The sequence below is a fragment of the Mytilus trossulus genome, chromosome 4 (genome assembly GCF_036588685.1).
Source record: "Mytilus trossulus isolate FHL-02 chromosome 4, PNRI_Mtr1.1.1.hap1, whole genome shotgun sequence".
In the NCBI taxonomy this organism is placed as follows: Eukaryota; Metazoa; Mollusca; class Bivalvia; order Mytilida; family Mytilidae; genus Mytilus; species Mytilus trossulus.
In genome coordinates, this window is record NC_086376.1 from 6,881,487 (window position 1) to 6,907,673 (window position 26,187).

Here is a 26,187-nt window from a genome sequence, read left to right on the forward strand (position 1 = left end):
GTACATGAATATGAAAAAATAGCAGAAGTGATGTAAATCGTGACTATACAGCAACCTTAAAACCTTTTTAAATCCAATGGCACATTTAGAGCAACAAACTGTGATTAAATTTATAAAATGTGCAATTCAGGGGAAAATATTAAATGTATTTTAATGGTTTTTGTCATATATAGAAAACATATTTCAAATTAATTTTTCCACCAAGAGGCAGAGTTTTTCTTCATGTCTGTGTTAGCGTAGAGATTTAACTTCCAAATGTATGGAACTATGAAAATTGTACTATTCCGTATTTGCCTGCAGATTTGTCTTCAGATCTAGAGCTAGTTTTAGAAAATCAGTTAATTATGAGTAACAGTATGTTTTAGAAATCAGATAATAGGTCAAATTTCACTGTTTGTTGTCTGTGTTTTATTGTGAGTGACCAAATTTTCTTGGATAAGGCTGCACACAGAGGAATTCTTTTTGAACTGACTCATCAAGTTTATATAGAGAATCTTATTTTTTTTTTTATCATTTTCAGAATATAATGTCAGACACAAATCTGGTTGCTATAGCAACAATTCTTTCAACCAGTCCCAAAGAATATATTGGTCCAATAGTCAATATAGGTAAGTTCTATATTATAGCAAATATTGAATAGCATAAACACAATGTTCTTGTGGAGTTTTGTCTTGAGTAGCATATCAATTGTACTGGCTCCTTCTCCTAAATACACTGCTGAGTATAGTTTGGCGATGAACACTATTTCTAAATTTCCATACAATAACCAGTCATAATATAGCAGACACTTAATTACTTTCATGCAATTTTTGTTTTGTTTTCTCAAAGATGGAGGTTATTTGAGGAAGAGCTTTATTTATTTTTTCAAAGTTATTGCTGCTTGTGCAATCCTCTTTATAATGTACATAAACTAAACACATGGAATATAGGGATGGGGTCAGTTTTATAATCTTGAGATACCTTATATGGAGATGGGATCTTTGAAAGCCACAAAATACAACACAACACAAAACACTAATATCATTGTTTTGCACTTTTTCAAATTTAAAGAAAAATTTCCTAATACTAAAATTCTTTGGATGGTGTTATAATTTAATCAAAGTTAAAAACACATTTGAAAAAAGAACAATGGCATGCAGGAAGTATTTATTTCACTTTAATTAAATTTTATAGCTGTCATAAGGATTCCATCCTTTTGATTGGACAATAGAAATTTATGATGTTTAAAACTGGTATTTTATTTCCAAATAAAATGCAGATTACATAACAGCTATATATGACAACATAATGACATTATGTAGATTTTTTTTAAACTAAACAAATGGAAATTTGTATGGGGTTGTTAAAGTGCTGACCATGCATATATTTTTAGTTTTTATCAGTTAAGCACTTTATACAAAATGTACTTTTAGTATTCAGTAATGAATAAAAATATGATTAAACAGCTTATTAATTTGCAAAAAAAAGAAACCTTTTATTTAGCAGACCTAAGGGTTTAGTTCTGTCATTTTGTTTCATAATATAATTTCCTTGTTGCATTTTGAAATAAATGCATAAATCATATGTTATTGTTTGACCATTCTTAAATAAATGAAATCGTTAAAGGAGTAGGGGCAATAAGGCCCTTATTTGGCCCAAAAATTACTGCAAATTTTAAAGTTATCATACATATTCTTAAATTACTGAAAACTTGTCTAAGGTATAAGGTACAAACAAAAACACAAAAGAATTGACATCAAACAAGTTAACATGGCAACAAATCATAACCTAATTTGCATGTTTTGTTAAATCTCTTGATTTTCCTTGTTTTTTCATCAAATTTTAAGTATATTTTAGACTGAAAAAGTATGTGCGCACCCAAGAAACAACTTTATATTTGATGAGATAATGCCAATAGTTATAATAAAGCTTTTGTTAAATTATTTTGTTGTTTCTCGGCTGCGCAGGATGTTTCCACAACGGAAATGCAGTAAGAAAACTGCATAAATTCTGTATTTTTCATGGTTTTTGTGAAAACAGTACATATAATGACGTAATTGTGACGTCATCAGATAAAAATCTTAATGTTTTTCATTTGTTCTTCTTGGCTCTGTGCATTTCTAAACATTATGTGCCAATTTGAAATAGTTATCAAACATTTCATTTTCTTGGGCCAAAACTAGGCCTTAATGCCCCTACTCCTTTGGTTAACCAATAAAATGGCATCTAATACAGGTTGAAAATCACTACAAAATATAAAATTCAACAAGGTCACTCTTGTCTTCTAGGGTCTTCAATTCTGTATTCCTTATTTTTTCTCTGTTATTTATACGAATTTTGTCATTTATTATCTATTTTGTATTATTTAAACACCCTATAGAATTGACCAGTTATTTTGCATTCTGTAAACCTCATTCATATAGAACACAAATATGTTGTAATAAAGCATTCACAGTAATACTATACATATTTTGAGTATTTTATTTTAATTTATTGTTTTTCAAATTTAATTGAAAACTCTCCACAAGAGACCAAAATGACACAGAAATTAACAACTATAGGTCACTGTAATGCCTTCAACAATGTGCAAAGCCCATACCGCATTGTCAGCTATAAAAGGGCCTGAAATGACAATGTAAAACAATTCAAACGAGAAATAAAATGGCCTTATTTATGTACAAAAAAAAGGCAAGATATCTTTAGAAATAGGCTTAATCCTTTGCACTTGATTTCAAAAGGATATGAATAAAGGCAACAGTAGTATACCGCTGTTCGAAACTCATAAATTGATAGAAAAAATCAAATCCGGGTTACAAATTAAAACTGAGGGAAATGCATCAAATATAGGAGGAGAACAACAACACAACATTTAAATGTATCACACACAGAAACGAACTTAAAATTAGTATTAGACAAAATCCAATGAGAATAACAAATATAACGAATCAGGATTGTTTTACTTGTCAATGTCGTCATTTGTCATCTGTTTTACCAATGTTAAGTGCTTTTTCTGAACAGATGATATGGTATTAAAAAGTACATTTTTTTCATAAAACAAATTGATGTTGATGGTAGAACTTTGGTAGTCTCAGCTGTTATACTCATTCATAACCTGTCTGCAGACTTAGGGGAAATTTATAGTTTTAAGCTAAAGATGTCAAAAACCACATCTCCTTTCATTCAAATTTGTAGTCTTATGGTTTTCTATTGATTTACAAATGCTTTGTCTTTGAAATATAATTTATTGAGATTTTAATAAAAAATATTACCAAATGTCATATTTTGATTTTGTTATTATATTTTTGTCTTTTATATTAATTATATAATATCTATTTTTATAAGATATTATTCTAAAGAAATTATTATAATCAATAAATGCCATATTTGATTGTGTAATTATATTTTTGTCTTTTATATTAATTATATAATATCTATCTATCGAAACATAACCAAACATGCCTGCAGAATATATAGAAAAGTCGGCTTATTCCTTAATTAGAGAACAAGTTTTTTAGAAAATATTCTGGAAGACTTTTTATTTCATATTTTTATTTTTTATGCACTTTTATAGGAAGAAAGCTTCATGCTGTGTTATTACATGTTAAAAATTCCAAATTGATTCTGCACTAGGATTATATGACACCTACCCTAATAAAGAGAAACTTAACATATTCAATCTGTCTATCAAATCAGCTTTGCAACTTTATGTAAAATATTACATGAATATTGGGAATAGTTCACAAAAAAAAGTAATCATTAACTGTTATTCAAGTGTCTAAAGAGTTTTGGGTTTTACCATTTTGTACATTGCTTCATGATATGATTTCCTTCTTGTATTTTGAAATAATTACATAAAGCATAATGTCATTGAGTAACCATTCTTTTAAATTGATATAGTAAAATGATGTTTACCAATGATATGGCCTAATGTTCTTGTTGAAAATCACTACAAAATATTAAAGGTCAACAAGGTCACTCTTGTCTTCAATTTTGTATTTTATTTATCTCTATTCTTTATACTAATTTTGCCAATTATTCTCTGTATTTTTTTTATATTTAATTATAAAAGCACCGTGTTAAATTGACCAATTTTTTTTTTTTTTCATATTTGATTATATAAGCACCCTGTAAAATTGACCAATTATTCTCTATTTTATAAATCACATCCTGCAGACCCCAATAAAGTAACAGAAATTGACCACAAACAATTAAGAATGTTCTTGTTTCTAGATTATACCAATATAATTGGTCCATTTAGATATCAAGTAAAGGTTAGCTAGAAAAAAGATATCAAGTAAGGATTAGCTAGCAAAAAGATATCAAGTAAGGATTAGCTAGAAAAAAGATATCAAGTAAGGATTAGCTAGCAAAAAGATATCAAGGATAAGCTAGCAAAAAGATATCAAGTAAGGATTAGCTAGCAAAAAGATATCAAGTAAGGATTAGCTAGCAAAAAGATATCAAGGATAAGCTAGCAAAAAGATATCAAGTAAGGATAAGCTAGCTAAAAGATATCTAGTAAGGATTAGCTAGCAAAAAGATATCAAGTAAGGATTAGCTAGCAAAAAGATATAAAGGATAAGCTAGCAAAAAGATATCAAGTAAGGATTAGCTAGCAAAAAGATATCAAGTAAGGATTAGCCAGCAAAAAGATATCAAGTAAGGATTAGCTAGCAAAAAGATATCAAGTAAAGGTTAGCTAGCAAACAGATATCAAGTAAAGGTTAGCTAGCAAAAAGATATCAAGTAAGGTTAGCTAGCAATAAGATATCAAGTATAAAGGATGAGCTAGCAAAAAGATATCAAGAATAAACTAGCAAAAAGATATCAAGTAAGGATTAGCTAGCAAAAAGATATCAAGGATAAGCTAGCTAAAAGGATAAAAACAATATTGTTGTTGTTGTACACATTTGTCAGGCCTAATTTTGCAAAAAGTACAGATTTGATTTTGTTCAAAGCGAATCCATTTGTTTTACTTGTTAATGAATGAAATAAGAAGATGTGGTACAAGTGCCAATAATACAACTCTCCATCCAATCTGTTTAGTAAACGTAAAAAAAGTAATATTGTACATATTTTACATCACATTTTTTTATTTTATTTTATCAATAAAAAATCTATAAAACAAAAATTTAAAATCTCTTTCCATATAGGGTCATTAAAGTTATATGTCTCAGATGTTCAGCTGCTCATATTAAATTATAAGAACCATGACTTCTATGTAAATAGGCTAAATCCTTTGCACTTGATTTCCATAACCTCAACCATTCTTAAATAGGGTATCAATTGGTGTTGTTTTACATGTCAATGTATTATTTGTCATCTGTATTACCAATGCCAAGTGCTTTTTCTGAACAGATGATACAGTATTAAAAAGTACTTTTTTTCTTTAACAAATTGAAATTGATGGTAGAACTTTGGTAGTCCCAGCTGTTATACTCATTCATAACCTGTCTGCTGACTTGGGGAATATTTATAGGGTTGAGCTAAAGATGTCAAAAAAACACATCTCCTTTCAATCAAATTTGTAGTGTGATGGGTTTTTTTATTGATTATTTAAGATATTAATTCAAAGAATGTTTTGATAACAAAATATTACCAATTGTCATATTTGATTGTGTTATGATATTTTTGTCTTTTATATGAAAGTCATATGAATCGAGTGACTGGTGAAAAATTATGTTTATCCAATTCTTCAACCAATGCATGTATACACGATAAACTTAGTCTTGAGACTGTGCAGGATTTTATCATTTTTTACGCAAATATAACTATAATCGTCATTTTTTTTCTCTCCATCTGTTATGATTTAAAGGGAAATCACACTATTGTTTATACGCATCGCTCTCGGCGCCGCTATAGTGTCGTAACCGTATTATGACGTCGCCGTTTTCGAGTCCGCCGATTTCTAAAATGGCGGCCCGCTCGAATGGTCGTTTCACGAAGGCAGGAGAATGCAAACGACGTATTGATTTAAGTGTAAAAATGAAAATTATATACGAAACGGACAATTTGTTTGAAGCTGAAATCAATGAACCAAGACAGTTAGACTCATGTATCTGGATACCGGGAGAGAGGCGTGTTTTTGAACCATATGAGATGGACAAACAGCTAAAAGCAGGTTGTGTAGACTGTGAATTACCACTTCAGTTTACCAACGTTACCGAAGAAACAAAGTGTGGTCTAGGGTGCATTCTGTATGTGGCATGTTCTTGTGGTGTGATAAATAAAATCTACTCCGGAAAGGTCCATTATGATGCAAAAAAACAGAAGACAAGACCAATATTTGATGTAAATTCGAAAGCAGCAGTAGGTAAGATAAATCGGTAAAAGAAATGAGTGATTCAAGTTTTTGAAATAATGTTACTGTTCCTTTATTCTTTACAAAAAAAAAAGAAAACGTTGTTTTATTGGCACTAATGCCACATCTTCTCATTTCTAATAAGTGAAGAAGAAAACTATCAGAATAAAAAGCTCAACAAAAATGCAACTAACTTCTTGAACTAGCTGTTCCTTTGTCCAAAGGACTCCAAACAAACAGTTTATTTATAAATAACATACTGCATGTATGTATTAATGATACTAGAAAAAAAATGACCATCAAAGTTCAATGAATAACATAGTATTTCTCCATTTATTCCCTAAATATTACACTGTAAAACGTTGTCACAGATACCAGTATATTTTGAATTCGTACGTTGTGCAATATGACGTCATGTTTATCATTATGACGTTACCGCATCAACCCATCCACCGCATAGCTACAAAGGAAAAGCAGGTGCTTCTTACCTTTTTGTGTATTGCACTGTATAGCATAAATTAATGTACAAATTAAAACAAGGAACATTTTGTAATTGATATGAGAACAATGTCAGAGCATACCAATAACAAATAATTACATGTAATGACAATGATATATTTATTTGTTCAGATTGTATAACCATGTCTTTTAAACTATACTATATTACTACAGATTTTATATATTTTTTGAATGCAAACAAAGGATATTGTTTGAGATGATCCTTTATACGATCATTCTTTAATTTTTTATTACAAATTCGGTTTGCGCCTCCGTGACGGCATTTTTGAAAGACAATGAATTTTTACAAATAACGGAAATGTTTTCTTACATAAATTTTATACGGCTATTCTACACCCTTTACTGATCTTTATAGGTACTGCGGGATCGGGTGTTTTTAAGCTCGGGATTTCGGGATTGACCCTTGCGGGATCCGGGAATTCTGTCTCGAATTTCGGATTGTCGGGAATTGTATAAATCAGAGAAATCGGGATTTCGTGTTTTTAAGCACGGGATTTCGGGATCAGGACCCTCCTACCACACTCTATAGTTTAAGAAATTAATAAAAAAAATGTGACCTCCGACGCATAAGCTGATGCTTAACAATTCAATGGCAGTAGTCCTTCTAGTGAACGTCGATTTTCATTGGGTTGGGGGCTCCAGACTTGTGTGATTAAGACAGCGATTTCGGAGTGAGACTGTTATGGTTTTCCAGCATAGGACCGATCCCACTTTTTTCATGTGGTTTCCATTCGGTCCAAACATTGTATCCTAATTTGATTTACAAAAATTGTCATTTTGCCTGATCTCAATAAAAGAGCGTAAAAATCGTTCAAAAGATAAAAGAAACCCGTTCCATTTTTAACTATTTCTGTACTTTACTAACTAACAACAACATATTGGAAAGAAGTTGTCTAGAAGATGTTGGTACTAATTTCGATATGAGTTATCCGATCATGCGGTGCACTATTTATTGAACGCGCAGAGTGATACATTTCTTTCGGTGGTTACCTCCTTCCTTTCTGAATAGTATATGTGAAATATTCGATTTCCCGGACTATGCGGTATGGGCTTTGCTCGTTATTGAAGGCCGTACGGTGACCTATAGTTGTTAATGTCTGTTTTATTTTTTGTCTCTGGTGGACAGTTGTCTCATTGGCAATCCTACCACATCTTCTTTTCTATATAAGACATCATAAAATAGTTCAAAACATCAAATATAGTTGATCTTTTGCATACAGTATTTATTTAGATAAATAGATCAAACTTAAAAACTCAACTTTGACCACTGAACACTGAAAATGAGATCAATGTCCGATTTCACCTACCAGCCAGAAGCGCACATCTTAAATCATTAAATACACCAAATAAAGTAGATCTATTGCATACAGTAATAGTAAAAACAGACCTTAACACAAAAACTTAACTTAAACCACTGATGAAAATGAGGTCAAGCTCAGATGGCACATGCCAGTTTGACATGTACACCTTACAGTTTTTTCATACATCAAATATACTTTAGGCCATTGCTTATAGTTTCTTCAGATATGAACTGGACCTAAACCTATTAATCATTTTAAGACAAAAATTAAATTTACAAAAAACCTGAACTTTTCTAAAAATAGTCACTTAAGGGGGCTCCTGGGTATAAATTTTTTTTTTTTCCTAATATAGGATTTCGCTATATTTTTTCATAAATGAACTTTATCATATACTTAAAAGAAAAAGAAAATAAAAAAATGGGGTCACCGTTCATTTAAGCTAAAATCTGCCTCTGAAAGATCATACATTTTTGTTAATGTCCTTTTTTTCTGTTGAACTAATAGGAGAAAAATAGGAAATATCGAAATAAAAAAATAACCTAATATAAGAAATCGCTTAAATTTTACAATTATTTAGTTTATGTACAGCTTATTTGAAAACAATAATAAAAAATATAGGTCACCGATGAGTAAAAAAGATATTTCGAATTTAAGGCCAAAAAATGGCATTTTTGCACCAAAGGGAGATAATTTGGAGCTTTTTCAATTTTTAAAGTCATCTGGGGACAAACCAAATCAATTTTTTGGGTTGTTTTTTGTACCATATCATAAAGTAACAACTAATAGTGTAATAAATAACATTTGTAATGAAAAAATAAAGGTTTAACTTTTTGCTAAATTTTTTGTACCCAGGAGCCACCTTAAGCATGAAAATGAGGTCAAGGACAATGGACATGTGACAGACGGAAACTTCGTAATATAATGCATCTATATGCAAAGTATGAATCATCCAGGTCTTCCACCTCCTAAAATGTAAAGCTTTTTAAAGAAGTTAGCTAACGCCGCCGCCGCCGCCGGATTACTATCCCTTGGTCGAACTTTCTGCGACTAAAGTCATCGGCTCGACAAACACACATTCGTTGTCCGGTTTTTCATTCTAAAAAAAAGAAACATGCTTCTGTAAACCTACCCCCCCCCCCCCCCCCCCCCCCCCCCCCCCGAGAACAATAATTCCTTCTTTGTGGTTAATAGTTTTACATACATCCCAAATAAGAGGCGTTTTCCAAATCAGCCCAGGAATCATCCCAAAAAAACAAATATCAAACCTCGAATAAGTCTCGAACGGATATTGGTCGAGGGATGATATCCGGACACGCATTAAACTTTCATAATTTTATCATATACTAACGACCCACTAACGCAACAAGGCTAATAACCAAATAACAGCCCTACCATGCGATATTGCATACTGCTGATATGGGTATTCTGACCGGTTTTTAAGTTATTGATAGTTTGCTCCCGCTCATCACATGCACGCATATATATGTATTTCATATAATCTAGAATAGCAATGCAAGTATAATTTTCAACGTATGATGCACATCAAATTGAAAGTATATCTAAGACTCGATCATTACTTTTATAGCTATGTATGACACTGGTCTTGGACCTGCAGAAGTAAACAGATATTTAGCTAATTTAAATATAAATGGGATGTCACAATCTGCTTTCAAGAAAAGAGAAAAAGAAGTGTACGAGCCTATAAGAAAAGTTGCACAAAATTCACTAGATACATCTTTAGAGGAGGAGAAGAGCAAATCTCCAGTAATAGAAGATAGGTATGTACATTTTTTTTACGTGTATGAAGTTTACAACCACATGCAGTCAAACACCAAACTAAGTAACGACATAAACGTTACCAATATCATTGCATAAGATGCGGATTTTAACAAGTGGTTTCTCGCCAGTAATGCTCGCCGAGATCAAAATATGTGAAAACAGAAACTTTTCCGACTGTTGACATGAAAAGCAAATAAAAATTGACATTAAGTATAGCTTAATCCGAAGAAGGATAAATTCTTAATCTTTCAAATATGTTAAAACTAAAGAATATTATTAGGGCTCATTCGTTCTTAATTTGAACCTTGATTTGCTCAAGTGGGTTAATAATCCAGCGTTCTTCTTTGCATTCAACTGTTCTTTTCATTTGCACAAATGCACTCGACGTAGTGAATAATTTGGGTTTGTTTAAAGCTTACTAATTGATGTGAGACAGGGCTCCGCGTTGAATGCATCACCTTGGCCAATATAATTGCTTACATCGACGATATTTTATATTTTGTCTTGGAGATGAATGGAGATATTTCTCATTGGCAATCATACCACATCCTCTTATTTTATTAAACACAAAGGTCTTACAGTTTGTTTTCTTTTTAAGTTCATGTTAGATGAATAAAAAAAAACACTCTACAGAAAACGTTATGATATTCATTTTTTTAAATGTTTTTCCAATAATGAGTTTTTCAATTATTTGTAGTGAAAATGGTGAAGATGTTAGTCTGGTAACTGTCAAGTATGATATGGGGTGGCAAACGAGAGGCTCCGGAAGAAAATACGACTCCAAATCAGGCGTTGGAACTTTAATCGGCGACCAAACAGGAAAGGTTGTAGGGAGGGGTATTCGGTCAAGCGATTGTAGAGTTTGTACCTATTGGGAAGCAAAAAATGTTGAGCCACAGGAACACAAATGCACCCGCAATTGGTTTGGTTCTGCTAAGGGAATGGAACCTGACGTCGGCGCAAGACTAATAGAGGATATTGAAACAAAAGATTGTCAGGTTTCGACTGTTATTATGGATGACGACACTACAACTATGGCACGCATAAGACGAACAATCCAACATCCTATAAAAAAATTGAGTGACACGAACCATGTCAAATCACAATTTAACAACAAACTATGGAACTTAAAGAATACCTTTAAAAATGATTTAACTAAACCTGCAATAACCCATCTCAATAGGTGTTTTTCTTATGCTCTTTATTCAAACCGAAATAATCCGGAAGCCATGAGTAATGACTTACAGGCTATTGTACCTCATCTTTATAAAGAACATGACCTCTGCAATCAGAAATGGTGTTCATACAAAAGAAATCCTAATAAGTACAAACCCACTGTATCTCTTAATAGCCTTCCTCTTCGTCAAAAACTGGCTGAAATCATTGGGGAATACACCTCTAATGCCAATATTGAGAAAATATCCCCCTGTGCATCCACAAAAGAGGTTGAATCGTTTCACAGCATGCTGGCCAACAAAGCACCTAAGGCGAAACATTTATGCTCATCGTCAAGTTTGGAATGTCGGGTTGACTGCACTGTTGCTCAAAAAAATGTATCGTATGGTTATATATCACAGGTATATGAAGAGTGTGGTCTTTCACCAGGTAAAATAACAGAAAAATCGTCAGAAAAACTTACGGAGAAGAGAAAATACCAAAATGATTATAAGAATTCAGCAGTTAATAAACGGAGAAAACTATTTCGGAAACAGATCATAAAAGAGAAGGAAACAGTAGTGGAGATGAGGGAAGGTGACACGTACAAAAAATCTATTGATTTAGAACAACCGACCCTAATAGACACTGATTTCATATCTGATCCCTTTACAACACCTTTATTAGAAACATTTGATTTCAAAATTGATAATATGTCAGTTGTTTACTTTGACGTAGAAACAACATCACTAGCCAATGATTGTGATATAATCCAAATTTCAGCCATTGAAAAGTCTTCAGAATTCAATCAGTACATTACGCCATCACAGTGTATAAGTAGACAGGCATCAACGGTTACAGGACTATCAGTGTGGAACAACACACTTGTATATTATGGTCAAAAGGTAGATCAATGCATTCCACAAAAAGCATTTCAAAATTTTATATGCTGGCTAGAGAAATTTCCCTCTCAGATTATTTTAGTTGGACATAATTGCCGACGTTTTGATGCCCCAAGACTAATAAGATCCCTGTCTCAATATAATCTAAGTACATCATTTCAAAAGAAAGTAATCGGCTTTATGGATACACTATCTTTTTTCAGGAACAAGTATCCTCATCTTAAGTGCCACAAGCAGGAATTTTTGGCTGAAAATTTATTACAAAAGCAATACCAGACACAATGCTTCTGAGGATGTTAGAATCTTACAATCTATTCTTAACCATGCACAACCATCAGAAACAGAGATCTCAGAAAATTCTTTTAGTACAGAATCCCTAATCAGAAATATTGTTTCTGTCAAACAGACAAACCAAAGATATTTAACACTGCAAGGGCTTGTGGATAAAAAAATCATAACAAAATATATGACAAAAAAAATAGCCGAGAGTGGTCTTGATATGGCTCAACTGTTAGCAGCGTACCGTCGCGATGCGGTGTGTGGGATTCAGCGTATATTTTCTGAGAAAAAGGTTGACAATAAACCAAGAGTAACAGCATGCAAGCGTATAGCTTCCGGAATCTGTAGTTTTCTGTCAAACGGAGAGAAGTAAATAAGGACGATCAGTTTAGACTGTCAGTTTTCTCACATCACATAAAACGTCAATACTTTAGTCTTCTATACATACTATATAGTACATAAATAAGTCATCAAAAATTGAATTGCATATTATTATTTATTCGGCTCAGTCTGTCGATTTAGTGAAAAGAATTTTTCGATATGTTCTAGTTCTGAATATGCATTAACTTGCCACTAGTATTTCTTCAAACTGCATGTCAATTAGATAACGGTTGTCCTAACTAGTATCGTGTCGACAGGGGACCATACGACCTTCAACGACAACAAAAATGTTTGGCTTTACAAGTCTCCAACAAGACAACTATTTAACACACAACACCCGTCCATTTATGTAGGGGAATCTGATGTGTAGTGGTTGTCATTTGTTGATGTGGTTGTTCTCGTTCTCGTTTTTCATATAGAGTAGACCGTTAGTTTTCCTGTTTGAATGATTTTACATTAGTCGTTATTGGAGTCCTTTATAACTTGCTGATAGGTGTTAGCCAAGGCTCCGTGTTGAAGACCGTTCTTTGATCTATAATTGTTTACTTTTATAAATTGTGACTTGAACGGAGAGTTATCGCATCGGCACTCATACAACATCTGCTTATATTTACTTACAGAGTACAGCAAAACAGTAACATGAAGGTCCGTCTTACGAAAGGGTATTCAATCCATAGATATATATATAATTTTATTTTTAGTGCAACCTGATATAACATTTTATACATACATTGATACAAAGTCAATCAGCCAGCCTTCAAAGGCTAACGAAGCACTGTCAATTAATGTCTTTAATTTGCGCTAATATTGAAAATATGAAATTTATATTTCAAGGACATTTTAAAACAAGATTATTTAAATATCACAATGAGAAAGTAACTGATTTCTGATTTTTGAAATATTGAATATATAGTTTGACACTAGTTTACAGTTTGTAGTTAGCAATTTAATGGGAATTTCGTGACTGTGTTAGCGTTAGTATTCATGTAATATTTGCCACTGAAAGTTTAAAAAATACAAAACAAGTAAAGGACGAAAAATAAACCAAAAATAGTTCAGATGTACGTTCAGGTTCAGGTCACTCACTATGGTCTATTGCCTGTCAACAGAGATGAAGGGAGTTGCATTCGATTATGTCGGAAAGGACAGTTAGTTTTTCAATACAAAGGTAGCTGGTTCTCTCTGAAAACATTGGTTCTTTCAAAAAATGGGTAACGTGATATAGGAAAGAGAGTTGCATGTGTCACACACAATCAATCAGTTATTTTCAAATTACTTGTAGACATTTACTTGACATAGATCATTATTGGCAAAAAACAACTGAAACATACATCTTGTAGAAAAATATAAATTCAAAGAAAAAGTCAAGAGGGGCACCAACAGAAATAGAAACTGCAATGTTACTCTTAATTTTATCGGATCTCAAAATTTTAACTCTTACCACAATTTTTACTATGATACAAACTCATAGTATAAATCGGAAGCTTATAAGTGTAACGAAAACTTATACAACTCAAAGTAAAACTCAAACTTTAACTCAAAATAAAGCTGTAACTCCAACTTAATCTCTTAATCTACCTGAACCTTTAGCCATATCTGATAAAAAAAAATATAGTTAGATAAATATTCCACAGAAAAAATAGTTATCTATAATATGTCCACAGAAAACTGTATAAATGTAGCAAAACAGGATAAAATCAAAATCCGTTTATAACAATTTTTTTTTATTATTATATATTAATGATTGGGATATGTATTTTGTCCAGTGGCGGTTTCATGATGTTTTGTAAGATATAATCAACCAAATGTTTCCAACAAAAAGGGGTAGGTGGGTCCCTGCCCACGCCCTTTGCTTAATTCGCCTCTGTTGTCATTGTGTGGTACATCTATCAGATGCAGTGCATTGCATAACATTACAAGTTGGTCGACTAATTGAACGGTTATAATAAATAAGAAATCGTAAAGCTCTAATACCCAGGCAATGGACATTGAACAATATAATAATGTATGTACAATGAATATGAATACGGTGTGACGATGATCGAACTCAGTAAAAATGTGTTGCCACAGTTCGAATAAGTTATGCAGCGTTGTGTTAGTACGGAAATTTTAACCAATTGTCCTTTCGCTACATGTGGTTCGACATTAAGGTTTTTGTAACATGCTGGGTTTTGCATATTTTACATGGATTTTCAAGTTTTATCTTCCCGGTCCGAATGGACAAGGCAGTGAACTTGTTCTGCCTGTAGACAAAAAGGCACGCACTTCTTTTCAGCGGAATCACAGCAAGCCGAAAATAATTTCTATCATATATGGCATGAGGCAAGCATCTCATTCTTTTTCCTAATACAAAAAATGCAATTAAAAAGAATGAGATGATTTCATCTTGGACAATTTTTGTTTATACATGTAATAAACGTTGTTTAACAATTCGATAGATTGATAAAAATATTAATGAATAATCAAAATACCTTAAAAAACCATTTCAAACATGTTATAAAGTGTGTAGTGAAATAATTTGTTTCAACTCAATGCAAGCTTTGCACAAAATGCTGCTGTACCAGCAACGTCTTTCTATAACGTTAAAGAAAAGTTATATTTCCCGCCAAAAATCGATAATATGATTATTTCCTTTTTAGCGGTTTTAAAACATCGGTGACCCCCCTTTTTTATTTATGCTTTTTAAATCTTCTCTGAAGCTGCAACTTATGCAGAAGTTTAAAGGAAAAAAACATTAGTAGATTTTTTTTATTTTGAGAAAAATCTAGAATAGATAGGAATTAAAAATGGCGGGAAATATTAAAAACCTTTGAAAAGCAAGGAAATTGCTACAAATAACTGGTTTTAAGGTACAAGTTATATTTGACTGTTTTTATTTTCACAGTTTAACATCTTTTTTTAATAAATTTGGATTTTTTAAACAACTTAGAGGGCTATTTTTATATTTTGGTTAAAAGCGATTCTTTAAATTTTGATGACGTCATATCTCGAAAACAACATCGGTGACCCCAATTTTTTTTTCGCCTAAAATTTCGTAATAAGTATGATTTATCTGCATACAAAATTTCAATTGATTATTATTAGTAGTTTAAATAGTGTGATTTCCCTTTAACAAATATGGCAGCTCATTAAATGCCTTGTTTTGACTCCAAAGTTTACTGATAGTCACCTTATTGTAAACAATCAACAACAAAAGCATGGATATTGAGCATGTGTTTAACATATACTATCAGATAATAGTTTATTTCAGTGACAGGTCCATGCGTATTGCGATCATTGGATTTTTACAAGAAGTTTCACGCTAAGGTTCAACATAAGTTTGCATACGGAAAATATGTCTGGGAATTGCTTCCTGAAATTAAAAAAAGTTAACTCCTTCTAAATGTGGACAAATTTAAAAAGAATTTTCTTCAGAAAAAAGTATGTGTACATAAGTGTAATAACGAAAACTGTCCAGTTTGTTACAAAAAAACATATGCATCATTTTTTTTTATTTGAGGTTTCATATGACTTAAATTATATGATATCTATTTTTATAAGATATTATTTTAAAGAAATCTTAATAAAAGTTATTGCCAAATATCATATTTTGATTGTGTTATGCTATTTTTGTCTTTGATATTATTTATTTGATAGCTATTTATATAAGATATTATTTCAAAGAAAGATTTATAAAAAGATATTGCCAAATGTCATATTTTGATTGTACGTGTTATGATATTTTTGTCTTTTGAATTATATAATATCTATATATCTATCAAAACATGACAAAAATGCCTGCTGAATATATAGAAAAGAAAATATTATGAAAGACATTTTATTTCATATTTTTATGTTTAATGCACTTTTATATAAATGTGCATTAAACATAAAAATATGAAATAAAATGTCTTTCATAATATTTTCTTTCTAAAGTCTACCTCGATAATTTTCAACATATGAGATTTGACACTATTTTTTTTGCTCTGGTTATTAAACTTTTATAAGTAAGCCTTTTTATAATAAGTATGCAAGATAAATAGTAAACCTACGTACATTAAAGCTTGAAGGTTACGTTCAGGTTATGAAAATGATAAGTTATCCTTTTTCTAATAAGCATGTAGGATAAAGAATTAACCTGCTACATTTAAGCTTAAAGGTTACATTTTGAAATATTTGCAGAATAAGAATTTACCTTTTCTATTTATGGTATATATATACGTATCAGCACCGGATCTGTATGCAGAAATTTAACAATACAATGTATAATTAGCAGGAATCTTTTCTCAAGTAAGCTGAGATTCATGTTATAAGAAGAAATTAAAGCTTTGGTTATAACATGTTAAAAATTCCAAATTGATTCTGCACTAGTATTATACGACACCTACGCTAATAACGAGCAACTTGACACATTCAATCTGTCTTGTTTCAAGTAGGTCCCAAATTTCACTTCAGCGTTGCAACTTTATTAAAAATCTCATGAATATTGGAAATTATAGATGCAAATGTTTGTCTACAGCAAAGACTTGTTTCTTTTGTTTTAGTTCAGATTTAATTGATGAAAAATTGCAATTTCTCTTAATTAAGGTACCGGAATCTTAGTTCCATGTTACAATGATTGAGGCAGTTTACGTTGTAATCAGTATCAATGTCTCAAAGTCTCATTAGTCATCCAGTAGGCCTTTATTTGAATTAACTAGCCACCAAGATTAGATCTGCCGTACAAAGTGAGATTTTAAGACTTAAATTGTCAGCATCCAAAAGTTTAATTTTCCTTCTTTTTAAAACCCATAAATACTGGTTTGTAATTAGGCAAAGTACAACAGACTTTAGTTAGTAACAGACAGAAATTTATGTATTACTGAAAAATTATTACACCAGGGTTTTCGATATCACAAACTAGTCAAAACTTTTACTAAATTTTATCATTGGTATAAAGACATCATTCGTAAATATAGCTCAACATGCAGACTTTTTATACGTTCAGGTATTTCACATCCAATTTTTTATGGAAATATTCTTTATAAAGCACAAAGGTGTCAGTATTCACCTCAGAAACTTACAAAACCTTTAAATAGACTGATTAAGAAGGGATATAATTACGATACTGTTGTCAAGTCATTAAAGATTGCATATTTTGGCGTTAATATTGAGTCACTGATAAGGTCTTTGCGTCGGAACTAAAGACATTTATTCTAAAAACAGTTGTTGGCATGACACGGGTTATGTTCTTCTCATATATGTTATGATGGTATGATACTAAACCCCTAACGGGAAGGATTGTGCCTGAGGTTCATATGATGAAATCATAATCTTTCAGTCAGTTTAATTGAAGTCTGGAGCTGGCATGTCAGTTAACTGCTAGTAGTCTGTTGTTATTTATGTATTATTGTCATTTTGTTTATTTTCTTTGGTTACATTTTCTGACATCAGACTCGGACTTCTCTTGAACTGAATTTTAATGTGCGTTTTTTATGCGTTTATTTTTCTACATTGGTTAGAGGTATAGGGGGAGGGTTGAGATCTCACAAACATGTTTAACCCCGCCGCATTTTTGCGCCTGTCCCAAGTCAGGAGCCTCTGGCCTTTGTTAGTCTTGTATTATTTTTATATTAGTTTCTTGTGTACAATTTGGAAATTAGTATGGCGTTCATTATCACTGAACTAGTATATATTTGTTTAGGGGCCAGCTGAAGGACGCCTCCGGGTGTCGGAATTTCTCGCTACATTGAAGACCTGTTGGTGACCTTCTGCTGTTGTTTTTTATTTTGGTCGGGTTGTTGTCTCTTTGACACATTCCCCATTTCCATTCTCAATTTTATTTAGTTAGTAACATACTTCAATTTAGCTAACATATAGAACTATGACATGCAAAAAATACTTGATTTTCATTTAAAAAAAACAAATTGTATCACCTTGAAGGACTGTTTTTCAATGAACAATTAATGTTGTTATTGAATTTTATAGTGTTCTGTCATATTGAATAAATAATGCTGGATATTATTTAATGCAGCCCTTTAGAGATTATTTGCCTCTGCCTATGGTTTACTGGAGAATTTTGTCATGACAAACTTTGATAATCATATGATTTGCAAATTTCCAAAATATTGAGCCTATATCTAATTTAAGGGCAAAAAAAAGCGGCAAGATGTAAAAAGATGTAAAAGTATATTTAGATTTTAAATTGGGAAATGTTAAAAAGCAATATGACACCAGACTTGATATTTAGACAACATCACTAATGTTATTTGACATCATTTCTTTTTGGTCATAGTTCATTCAGTAAATTGAGTAGAATAAAGATTAAACTGCAGTTTAATTGGGTTACTGTAAAGTTGATTATAAGGATCAGAATTTACAAAGAAAACATGTAGATTATTTTTATTCTCTTTTTAAAACAATTACATGAAAAAAAGTACATATGGTCGTAAATCTAGATCAAATATAAATATGTCATAAAAAAGTAAGCGTGTATTCATCCTGCTGTAAACAGCTCAACTTTGCCTCCCCCCTGATGATGTTGACGAACAGCAAACTAAGGTGTTTTGTTTTTCTGCCTGAAGAATAAAGGAATAAGCTTTCAATTCTATAAAAATAAATGATACCTTTCCTCAGAGTTTATTTTTTTTTTTATGACTGTAGTTTGCCCTTAGTGTTGCATCGGTTAAACAGTTTATATAACATGAAAAATGTGTGCAATCTGTACTGATTGTATTAGGAATTGTAACATCACATTAAAACACTTTATAATCATAGTTAATATCTGAAATATTTTTTTCAGAAAAAAACACACACCAAAACTCAGCAAATCATTGAAAAAAGGCAACTTTTGCCAGATACATCTTTATTAGAAGAACAATTATTCCAACATCATATATATGTGCACTAAGATATTTTACCACCCTCAACATATATTTTTTTTCTACTTGTGTTTTAAGTTTAAAAATTTGAATGCCTATAGGTATTGTTTCTCCCACAATGCAGTAGTAGATTCCATCTATCAACACTGTACATGCTTCTAAGACAGCTGAAACAATTAAAATCTAAAACACGCACGAAAATGAATTTATAACATCGTGCGTAGGATTTAAAACTAGGAATAAATTTTCAAATTCAAATTATTTTGAAAATGTTAGCAGAATTTTGAACAATTATTTTGCAGTTTTATAGCATTTTCGTGATAAAATTGAACAGAAAATAATGCATCAGTCATGCATTTATACAAGACGTGACACAAAGATAATCTCAGCTTCTTGTGTTTTCAGAAAATCACCATATATTGCTTTATATAAGAGAAAAAAATATTGCAAAGTAGTCCCTGGTTTTATAATGATGTAATCCTTATTAAACAATAAGAGGGATAAATAAGATTGGAAAATAAAGGAAGGATCAAATTCCCAATCAATTAGATAGCAGGATGTTTATCCAGGAAGACGGAAGATATTATGTGGTTTTATGGAATCAATTATCTCTTTTTAGCATAGCAATGTCCATTGTACATAGTTGTAGTTTATGTTAAGGGCTTTCAATGATATTTAAATTGAAAATTTGGATTAAAGAGAACATTTTTTTCCCTATGTAATTGAGGTGTTTTATGCTCCTTTTTCACAAGAAGTAAAAGGAACCTATTTTAATTTAAATTTAAACATATTTATTTATAGTGGATTGGGAAACAAGTTTTGCAATTTATATTAATCCCTTCAAACTTTTCAGTGCGAGTGCTGAACCTATGTCACAGATAAGATTAAATCATATTTTTGCATGTGTCTTTGCATTTTAAACTTGTTATCACACTTAATTTTATCATCATGTAAGGCAATGCAAGGGACCAAACTCAATACCCTGATATTCATCCAGTCTTGTAAATGTATTTCTTAATTTTATGTTTTTGAAAAGGCGAGATAACTCATTTAGTTCTGTTGTATAAAATTATATATTGTAAAATTCAGTTTTTTGTAATGCATCAAGCAAATAAGTTTGGTAGTGACCATATTTCTTTAGCTTTCTAACCTATTTTTTTTGGTTTCACCTTAGATTTACATGATTTGAATTTTTATTTTAACACTTAAAATACTAATAAAAACCTGCAAGTTAAATTCGGTGAATAAATGATTGATTGATTGATTCATATCCAGTGGCAAATTTTTCATGCTTGTTCAGAACGATTTTTTAACAGATGATTCTCAAAATTTTCAATCAGGACAACATGTTTACGTTTAGTCAATTACATTGATAACTTAGTCACTGAGTAGGACGTTTGGTAAGAGTTCAATCCAATAAATGCTTTGAAAGTCGTATGAAGTGTAAGATTAAAGTCAACAAAACCTTGTATGTACATTTTGTACTTTGAAACTGATTATATTGACAATGTCATACACAATACTTAATGTTCTTTGAGAACTCTTGCTGTGAAGTGTATACATAGAGGCCATTTTCTGTCAAATATGTCAATAAAAAGCTGAATTACTATTCTGGTATCGAATCTGGTGTATAATTATAGAGTAAATATGTCTAAACAATATTCATATGCAGACAGTCTTTAAAGTATTGATTTGGCTTCTTTTTTTCTTCTTTGTATTTTCTAACTGACATATTTTCTGTTCTTAGAGTTACCTCCCCTGGAGGTATAGAAATGCTGTTAATGATTTGTATTGTTACTTGATATATTAAAAGCTCCTTGAGAAAAATAATTGTGGTATAAGAAGTAGATAATTGTCTCTAAAAATGATGCTATGCAGAATTGCAGTTCTAAAGTACTGGATGGCAATCAAATTAGTTTAACTTTGTCAGATATAAAATGTAGCCTTCACGTTAGTGCACTACATTTGAAAAATTAAGGGGGACGAAACCAGACAGTATTTCATGGGGAGCAGAATAGAAAAGGGGGCTCTTTAAGTAGGGATGGTATTATAATACTGTTTTTCTAATCCCTTACTTCTTTTTGCCTGAAATAACTCAATTACTATTTGTTGAAGAAAAATTAAAAAAAATATTTGTTATGTCAAAAAAGGGTTGATCTCTGACAATGTTTCTCCCCGTCCCCCTTTCTTTTTTCGTTCACTTTAGCATGTGGGTATCCCTTCCGGCAATATCGATCATCTGTGCTCTATGATTCAAATAATCTTTTTGTAAAATTATAAACCTTTGATATAAGTATTGCTGATTTGTAAATTTTGAAGTGCATCATTTTACTATAATTGTGCAGTTTCAAAAAAAAATCTGTCAGTTACCCTGAAGATGTTTCAATGAAAAAGAACATAATTTCTTGTAAAATAATTCTATTTTATACAAATAACTTGAATCAGACAGATAAATCTTATACATTGTTAGGCCATAATGTATATAGACAGATTATATATTATATAATGACCGATATCCTAAATTTATACATGTACTGACTCAAAGAAATTCCAAACAAGATTGTCTATTAAAGTAATCTTTATAAAGTTTGTATAATTTTTTTGCTTTCAATGCAAATTTAGATAAATTAACTTCCTTATTTTAAGAAACATTTAGAGTATATATGTTGTTTTCAAGTTAAGGCACACCTTTTTAGGTGAAAAGTGCTTAGCAAAAAGTAACAAGTGTTTATGATAATTGGAACCTTTGAAAACACACTTTTATTTGCATTTTATTTGTTGAATAAGTTTTTCCATACATTTTAAAAATTACTATTGAAATAAGCATTCAATTTTTTTTGTTTTTTTTTGTTTTAGCTAATTGGGTTTTGAAGGACTCCTCCTGGAACCCTGTTGTTGTTGGAATGCTTGCTTTACCTACACTTGTACTGGTAACCATTCCCTCTGTAACAAAGACAGGGAACAAGACAGCTCAGCAGTTAGAGCAAGGAATAAGATCCTTGCTTTCAACAGTGAAGAAAATTTTGATAGAAAAAGAATCAAAAAAGGTTAGTCAGACTCATGCAATTATTAGAATAGAAGGCTCATGAGGGATTCCAACTGATGGATTTTAAAAACAAATATTTTTTTAGCGATGGTAAGTAAGGAGTAAGTGGTGTTTAATAAGATACTTTCTCTCATGTTTCCCATGTGTTGAAATATTCATTTGCATTGAATGCTGTAGAAAGTACCTATTTTGTGTCATGTACCGGTATACTTTATTTAACTTTTGTTACCTATTCTGACATGGGACTTGAACTTTTCTTAAACTGAGTTTTACTGTGCGTATTAGTTTTTTTCTACATTGGCTAGAGGTATAGGGGCAGGGTTGAGATCTCACAAACATGTTTAACCCCACCACGTATTTGCACCTGTCCCAAGTCGGGAGCCTCTGGCCTATGTTAGTCTTGTACGATTTATAAGTTTAGTTTCTTGTGTACAATTCAGAGTTTAGTATGATGTCCATTACCACTGGATTACTTATTTGGTTAGGGGCCAGCTATTTTTGTTTAAATAAAGTGTTTTATGTCTAAAAAGAAACAGTCCTGTGACTTAATAACATATAAGATTATATAATAAAATGTACATTTCTCAAGTTTTTAATTATATGTTCTTAAACATATTATCATAGCCATGCACAGTACAATATTTACTGAACTTTTCCATTAAAATTTGAATTTAACACTTTTTGAAGATAAAACATATTCTTAGTGCAGTTATGACCAATAATGAAAAAATAATCTATTAGAAAATTGGTACATATCAAACAACTATGTCTCATTTTGCAGACTCTTAAAAATATTGAAACTCATTTAATAAAATGTTATAAATTTCAAAAAGAAGATGTGGTATGATTGCCAATGAGACAACTGTGGAAATTAACAACTATATATCAAGTTCATTTTAGCACTACCATAAACTTAAGCATGCATTTACTGTTCTTGGTGGTGAATATTGGTTCAACTTCACTGAAATATTGCCTAATACAGAATGCCTTTATGTACCAATGGTCAAGCTTTATTAGCCACCTGACCAGATTTACCAAGACATTACAACAACAAAAATAATGACTAAATGAGGATGTGGTATGATTGCCAATGAGACAACTCTCCAAAATAGAACAAATGACACAGAAACTATCAACTATACTGGTCACAGAGTGTATATGTGTATACAATTATTTCTGTTTTATAAAGTTTATTAACTGTTGGATTCAATCTTTGATATATTTAAAAACAGCTTTGTTTTTGTAATGGCATCCAAAATGAATCATGAAGTATATATACTAAGTGGTATACCTATGAATACCTATAGATTTTCAGAACAATGGCACTGTGGTACCATTATATTCTGCTCTACTTATATAGAAACTTGTAAACATATTAGGTATTCTGAAATGTTGGAAGACAGGATGTGATATATGCATAGAAATGTAATATATAATGAAATAAAAATCTGTCTTTGAAAAGAACGATGATGTGGTATGTTCTTAAGGTCATAAATATGTGTCTTTTATTAATGTCCTGTAAAAAAAAATGGATTGTAATTTTAAGATTTTATAGACCACAAAAGATTATTTGTTTATGTGCATGCACTAGCTAGCTTTAAAAAAAATATTCAGAAAAATTTATACTGAAATTGTCTACAGACTGTTAGAATTAAGAAGTTTGCAATAATTACATTATACAAGTTGTCACCAGATTTCTAGTATATATATAATGTACTTTCTGACTGAACTTGTTTATATAATTTTATAATATTGTATTACAGTCACAATCAGTACAAATACATAAAACAAAATAGATACACTACAACAAATTTATGTGATTGTATTTCACAATCCCGTTAACATTTTAGGTGGGTTAAAATGTAGTTTCTTGGTTAATACATTGTTGATGTCTACATTCTTTTTTCTAGCAAACATTTTTTTCCTCGTAACATGCACTTTAAACATTTTGGTAAGAATTAAAGCTTAAGATTTTTCAAAATAGACGTAGAAATTAGTTTCATGAAAATTAATATAATGGCACTAAAAGTACATAATACTTAAGATCCTTTAGAACTTTTCTCACAGAAGAAAACTTTAAATAAACATTACTCATGATTTTTATTGAATTGACTTTAAATGGCTTGCAGTTTATTAGAAAGAATTGTATAAGAATAGGTTCTTCAATTAAGATTGTTTAATTGAGGAAGAGAAATTTATCATTGTATTTTAGGATATGATCATTCTTCCTAACATAAAGCCCAAATTGTGAAATTAATGTTTTGTGGCAGTTAACTGTCAGCCCACAAGAGAAAGCTTTTCACTGAAAATTGAAAATGTGCAGAAGTAAACAAAGATGGATTTCAAAGATGAATGCAACTTATTGAAAAACAATTTTACTAGCTGGTAAAAGGCCGGAGCATTATACTTTTTCTTAAAAAGGATGTTGAGATATGTTCTATTTATTCAGCTAGGAAGCATCATAAGACTTGAATATTATGTAAATCTTTGGTTTTAAGCTTATAAAGAGATTTGGTATATAAAAGTACATGTTGCCTCATATGGTCATTGTTTCATTAATTGTTCTTTACATATTGATGAAAGTGGATATATAATAACGGTCAATTAAACAGAGACCTTATAACACAAAAATAATCAAAACAATACCAAAAAGACACAAAGGACAGTTAAGTCAGGGGAAATTTTAAAAATCTGAAATAAAAAATTGAAATATTAAATCAGAAGAGCATTAAATTTCATTAAGGAACAAATAAGCTAAAAAAAATTGATAGACTTAACGTTATGGAACTCCTTTTCAAGATTTTGATATTTGAACAAAAACGTCAAAAAAATTATGGACTTTGCTCATTGTTAAAGACTGTAAAGTGACCTTTAGTTTTTAATTTCTGTGTCATTTTGTCTGTTGGTGAAGAGTTGTCCCATTAGCAATCACACCACATCTTCTTTTATATATGCCTGTAAGAGATTAACATGAGATCTTCAACAATAGGATAGTCATTGAAGTGTCTATACCATATGTTAACCTGTTTCAATCACTTGCTGCCAAGTCTAGACTTGTGAATTTATTTAAGTTAGTTTGTGATTTTGGTATACAAAAGAACAGTTATTCTCTAATTTTGTATGTAATTTATCACAAGAGTGCAATATTTGACCTCTAGAAAAAGAAAATCATGAACGTTGATGTTATATATTCAATATAAAATATAATATTAATATGCATAAATAAGTATAACAGACAATTTATAATTTTATTAACATGAATTAACATTCTGTGCAACTATAGAACTTTATATATTCAATACACATCTACTAGGGATTTGTTAATTTAATCTTTTAGTGACATTTTCATCAAATGTTATGTGTACTCTAACAAACAGGTTTCTATGTCCTAGTTTTTTTTTTATATCAGGCCAATGACTCAATTTTGTTGCTTAAAATACCCCAATGTTAAACTATTTATTTAGATTGACTAATTATTTCTTGTGAACAGATAGAAGGGGATCCTACCACAACAATTAAATGCTCAAAGGCAGACTTTTTTTTTCAAAATCATCTCCTTAAAAAAAAGTGTTTCCTCCGACCATTTGTCCTGCTTTAGGTTAAAGTTTTACATGAAGTTGAAGTCTAATCAACTTGAAACTCATTACACATGTTCCCTATGATATGATCTTTCTAATTTTAATGACAAATTAGAGTTTTTAGGCCA

At 30.9% G+C, this 26,187-nt stretch overlaps 1 protein-coding gene across 2 annotated transcripts in view; it reads left to right on the forward strand.

Moving 5' to 3' along the window:
* LOC134714572 (focadhesin-like) overlaps nucleotides 1–26,187 on the forward strand; it is a 292,611-nt gene that overhangs the window by 161,061 nt on the left and 105,363 nt on the right. For both annotated transcript variants that reach the window (XM_063575928.1, XM_063575927.1), the window contains exons 8-9: nucleotides 521–608; nucleotides 22,292–22,482. In XM_063575928.1, coding sequence (XP_063431998.1) covers nucleotides 521–608; nucleotides 22,292–22,482 — 279 coding nt within the window. The remainder of the gene's footprint in view (nucleotides 1–520; nucleotides 609–22,291; nucleotides 22,483–26,187) is intronic.